Genomic DNA, 5,696 nt, shown 5'->3' with positions numbered 1-5,696 from the left:
CCAGTTTATTTTTAATTGAAGCTTTCTTTTGTTCATTTCCTTTACTTTCGACTTTCCTTAAAAAATTGAATTTACCCCAGTGTGGGGTTTTCTCTCTTTTTCTCTTCTTTCAAAACTAAATTTGCCCCAGTGTGGGATTTGCGATTCTCAGAGGTTGCCAAACGAAATGATCTATTCTGAAGGCTCAAAAGGGATAACTAGGAATATAATGTCTTAATGGAAAAAGAAGAGAGCCTGACTTTCATTCCATTCTTCGCATTAACTCTAAAAGAAAACTTTCATTTATCAGATGAAAATTTCTTACACATCTCCGAATTGATTGATTGAGGGAACAAGTGCTCCATCAGGCGATACCTTTTTGATGATAAGAGCACCTTACCAATTCGCGGCAAACTCTCCTTTTGGCTTCATTTTGTACTGACGAAAACCACCTTAATGCTTTGCCTTCTCGTCTGAATGATCCTGATTTGACCCTTTAAGCGTAATCATAGACCAATCCTTTCGATCATATTGACCATGATGGACAGTGTTTAACTGCTTCTTATTCCTAATCTCGATCCTGATTCTGCTTGAACTTCTTTTACTCCATTCAGGCTTCTTTGAAACATTTTTGAATGTCTCTTCCCCTACTCCTTTCATTTTGAAATTCAAATTCACATTCGTGAGATCGCTGCCATCAAATTTCTGAACAGTGATATCCAAAGGGTCAGACGATTTTATTCTTGGCCATCTGAAAAGAATGTGTAAGTCACAATTTATAAAACTGTACATTTTATTGAATTTTCAGACAAAAACCAAACTTAATATTCATGAAACGTGTCTTTAGCAGTCACTTGATTGAAAACTATTTACAAAAAACATAGTTAAACAAAAGACACGCGTATGAACGATTTTCATTGGTTTTAACCAAAACAACTCCCCAAATTTATCGAAACTCCCTTCAAGGGAGAGGAATCTCACTAATTCAGCCCCTTCCAGGATTCTCAAATTTCTTCATTGGGGGTGGATGCCTCAAAGGCGTCCTTGTGTTCGGGAAAGGGATTTGTACTTATGCTCTGTCCCTGTTCACCCTTTTTCCTTAGCACTATTTCTCCGAATTCGATCATATCCTGGATTTCATGTTTCAATGCCCGACAATCATTGGTGGAATGCTCGGGAGCTCCAGAATGATAAGCGCAGACTGCTTGAGGGTCATAGTCAGAAGGAAAGCGCTTAGAATAGATCTTAGGAGGTATAACACCAATTTTCCCGACAGCTTTCAATTGCTCATATAATTGGTCAACAGGCCGACTTAGATTGGTGAAGGTTCGGTGTGACGTTGAATTTTGGGTGTCACTGGTTTGTTGGTAGTAGTAATTTGGGCTAGGGGGTGGAATAGGTCTTGGGTTAAAAGAAGGGCGAGGTCTAGTTTGGAGATTTGGTTGAGGATTTTGAAAGGGTGGTGTGAGTACATTTGGATAATTTGGTCGAGGTCGAGAATGGTTAATGGTAGTATGGTGGATAGGACGGGAGTTTGGGTAGTATGGATAGGGTGATGAATAAGCAAGGCGGTTTGAAAATCTAGGTCTGGCCGAGGGGCCCTGATCCCCAACAAAAGCAGTTTCCTCTTCTTTTCCCTTAGATTGGGATTTTTTCCCACTGTCATTCTGGCCTTGCAGAGTCTCTAGTTGCATCTTCAATGTTGACACACTAACAATTTTTCCGGCCTTCACAAACTCATCAAATTCTTCCAATTTATTGACAATTTCGGCAAAGGAACACCCGGTCATTCGAAAAATCTTCTCAAAGTAAGGCGGGTCATGAGCTTTGATGAACGTGCGAACAATCTCGTTTTCAGTCATAGGAGGCTCCACCTTGGCGGCCAATTTCCTCCATCTCTTCGCGTACGTCTTGTGGTCCTCAGATGGTTTTCTTTTAGTCCCCTCAAGTGTGGCCCTCGTTGGAGCAAGCTCGCAATTGTATTTGTACTGCCTCATAAAAGCAGTTGACAAATCCATCCAAGATCTCATATCCTCAGGCTTCAAATTGGAATACCAATCCAACGCGTCGCCTTCTAGGCTCTCGGGAAATAAACGTACAGGTAAATTCTCATCATCTATCGGCTTTCCAAGTTTGTTTGCGAACATCCGAAGGTGTGTTTTGGGATTGCCAGTTCCATCGTACTTGCTAAATTTGGGCGCTTTGAAACCCATTGGCAATTGCATATCCGGAAATAGGCACAGATCGTTGTAGTCTAGACTTCCTTGTTTGCTCAGACCTTGATTTTTCCTTATGAACTCCTCAAACTTATCCAATCTTTTTAGCAAATTCTTATCAACCGGTGCGGATGATTCCCCAGCTTCAGCCTTCCCTTGGGCGGCGGTATCTAAGGTGAATGGCTCAGCGGTGGAGTAATAATGTGGTCCTTGAGGTTCAAATGGCATGCTCATAGTGATTGGCGGATAATTCTGGGGGATTTGGGCATGAGAAGGGTTAATTTGGATGTGAGGTACATAAGTAGGTTGTGGGCCATGAGTGGGATAAGTAAAAGCTTCCTCCGATGGGTTTATGACTTGTGAAGTAACAGAGGCTTGAGTATAAGGTAAGAGTATTGGTTCAGATTGGCCGGGGGGTAAGGGTTCGTGTTGTTGCTCACCGCTAGCACCCCCAGTGACCAATTGGTCGATCACGCGCCGTTGGGCCATCATTTCAATGCTTAGTTCATTAAATCGGTTTAGAACTTCGCTCAGTTGAGCTCCCAGATTTGCTAAGTTAGTCGCTGATGTTGTTGCAGGCCTATCAGATGATTCGGGATGGGTACTCATGTTTACACTATCTCTTGAAGCTCGGCTATGTGATCGGGTAATAATGGGGCTTCTTCATGTAGCAATATTTGTAATTACTACCTGAGAACGTAGGAAAACCCCTATTAGATGCCCTTCTTGATTGACTGTTGTCAAAAAAGAAAAAGGAAAAGAAAAAGACAGGAGTTAGTAATAATTAAAGTAATTTGGATGCATGTCCTATTGGGGGACCCTTTTAGTGCCAAGGGTAGGCCTAACATGAGAATGCAATCCTCTGAGGTAGGCACTATACCATACCTTGATGAATCCGATCAACTGATTGAGTGAAAAAAAATGATTTGAAAAATTTGGTCAATCGGAGTGAAGAGACATTTGCCCTAAAAATGAGGACTACGTTCCAAATGGATTACTTACTTTGATTGACGCATGATGTGCAAAAGAGCCTGCTTTTGAAAGGATTGCAATGTCTCGACTAATTTATTCAATGAACCTTAGATTTAAACCCTAAAAAGAAATAAACAAGTCAAATGAAAAGGCTGAAATTGATGATTTATTCAAAAATCGACCAGATTACCTTAAAAAGGGTAAAATGGTCAAATGTATTAAATGAAATTTGATTATTTATTCAAAAATGACCAGATTGGTCAAATGAATTGATGGAAATTCAAAAATGGGTTGAATTGTCCACCCATTGGTAATTTTCAAAAATTTATTGCGATGCATTAATCTATGAGCCTTCTAATATCAAATTTTGGCCTCAATTCATTTATCATCTCAATAGTGAGGAATTATTTGTGAAGTTCTTCGAATTAATGTCCTTTACGCAAGGGATTTTTACCAATGTTGACAAAATGGCCAAAAGTGATTATTAGACGCTCGTATTCCAATGTGCAAAAATTACTTTACCATTTTCGAAAAGATCGGATCCTACCTTACCTTGTGCACTACCCCTTTGGATGGTACAAAATGTAAACGTGCAAGTCTCTTTGGATTAAGTATCCGAGACACGAAGTGGTTTATTCCTAACACAGGATCCCTAAATGGCATTCCCTTCTAGAGTTTATGCATGATGCCAGTTTATTAAAGTGATAAAACATGCAATTATATTATGACCTAAAGGGACCCTTTGTATGTCAGGGTAGGCCTAAAATGATATGCCATTAATTTATAAATATACCAGAATTTTTAAACGTGCAATAACCTATTGATAAGGGTAGGTCCTAAAAGAGGATCATGCCAGACTTCTTATTTCCTAACATTTGTGAATGCAAAAGACAAGAGACAAGGAAAGTTAGTTCAACACATAATCACATAACACGTTGGACAATTTAGATAATATAAAAAGCAACAAAGATAAATAAGGAAAAAGGGGTAGGACCCCTCCCCTCGTGAATAGTGTTCCTAATTTAGGATAAGGTCGACTCTATCCTAAGCAATTCTAATATGGATGCATGAGGTTGAGGTTCACTAATGCATCTAGACTCGATAAACTTAGGTCCCCGAGCCTTCAGACTTGGAAACCAAAGGTCATCACTCCCAAGGTTCCTTGTCGGTGGCTCGAGCGATTCCCCAGACATTGCTACGCACACGTCGTGTCACGGCTACATATCTGGGTGAATCTAAAAATAATCCTCAACCTTCGACTAAAAACTAAAGGCTATCAACCCAAAATTTAAAGCGGAAGATTGAGTGACCCCTCGAATCATGCTACGCACACGTCGTGTCACGATCACATGTCCAAGTAGGTCACCTAATCCTAATAGGGTGGAGTGGCGTGACAAGCCACTAAAAGAAAAATAAATGAGGGATAAAAATAAAGCATATGCACGTATGCTAGTGCTCGTTTGGAGGGGAGGGATCGAAAACCAACGCGAGACTCTAAGGTGATGTCCCCCACCCAAATGCAATGCAAAGCGCGAGATAAGACAACTAAAACATACATCCAAACAACCAAATCATACATACGTGAGTGAGGAGGTAGTTTGATATGCGCGCGAGGCAAAAGGTTCTAAAAATGAAAAATGCAACCCTAATATCCAAATGCTATGCATAAAAAGGGTAGAAAACGGAAAAGAATGGCTAGATCAAATGCTCAGACCCATTTAGGAAATCCCCAGTGGAGTCGCCAAGCTGTTGCGCCCCACGTTTTGAAGGTGTGAAGTAGTGTGTGGGATATATGTGTGAGAGTAAAAATAAAAGGCCGTGGGATTGTGAAATGCGACGGTTTGGCCAAATAAAGTTCAAAAAGGGTTTTTTGAATGGAAAATGGAGTCGCCACTTGGTATAGAGTTAGGGTGTACCAAGTCACCCAAAAAATGATTTTTATTTTTGGAAAGAAAAGTAAACAAACCCTTTTTAAAGAATTTTAGATCTACGTAACCAAAGAAAATGATCGGGGGTCACATTTGATACGGGAGAAGGCAAAGGCAAAGCCTAAGGCACTCTCTTACCCTAGCCAAAGCTAGTTGCGTGACTTAGCCCCACTTTTCCTAATTCTTCTACCCAAAATATGCGTTGCATGTTGGATGTAACTAATGGATATGAAAAAGATGCAATCCTAAATCTAAAATGTCTCTTATGAGATTTTTTGGTCCCAACCACATGAATTGTGATGGCCAGTAAGGAAAGCCCTCATAGAGGTCATGAATAATGCAAATGAAGACTCAAGTATGAGTGTAAGTGTGCAAAAGCAAGTAAAATAAAAACAAATGTAAGTGCAAGTGTGCAAATGTAAGAAAAGTGCATGTGTGTAAGGAAAGTGCATGTGTGCCAATGGAGAAAATAAAGGTATTTGTGTGCAAGTGGATGAAAATAAGGTATAATGGTAGTAAATATATAAGTGCAATTGGGTGCAATTTGTGAGGTAGAAAAATAAGTAAGTGATAGGAAAAGAAGAAAAATGTGCGAACATGG

The 5,696-nt window shown here is 40.0% G+C and overlaps 1 protein-coding gene across 1 annotated transcript; it reads right to left on the bottom strand.

The window, feature by feature from the left end:
• Window positions 1-432: 432 nt before the first annotated feature.
• LOC140015971 (uncharacterized) lies at window positions 433-2,804 on the bottom strand. The gene is made up of 2 exons (XM_072068808.1): window positions 1,086-2,804; window positions 433-684 (listed from the first exon to the last, which is right to left on the bottom strand). The coding sequence occupies exons 1-2, from the start codon at window positions 2,802-2,804 to the stop codon at window positions 433-435; spliced, it is 1,971 nt and encodes a 656-aa protein (XP_071924909.1).
• Between the last annotated feature and the right edge of the window lie 2,892 nt (window positions 2,805-5,696).

This window comes from Coffea arabica, chromosome 10c (genome assembly GCF_036785885.1).
Source record: "Coffea arabica cultivar ET-39 chromosome 10c, Coffea Arabica ET-39 HiFi, whole genome shotgun sequence".
NCBI classification, from domain to species: Eukaryota; Viridiplantae; Streptophyta; class Magnoliopsida; order Gentianales; family Rubiaceae; genus Coffea; species Coffea arabica.
The sequence above is the reverse complement of the archived record's forward strand: the minus strand, read 5'-3'. Positions and strand labels throughout refer to the sequence as shown.

What these genes read in the sequence shown, in the direction of transcription:
- LOC140015971 (XM_072068808.1), bottom strand. Translation starts at nt 2,804, where the DNA reads ATGAGTACCCATCCCGAATCATCTGATAGGCCTGCAACAACATCAGCG. An exon ending in TGATCGAATTCGGAGAAATA is followed by an intron (nt 685 to 1,085) that starts GTGCTAAGGAAA and finishes ATCACTGTTCAG; the next exon opens with AAATTTGATGGCAGCGATCT.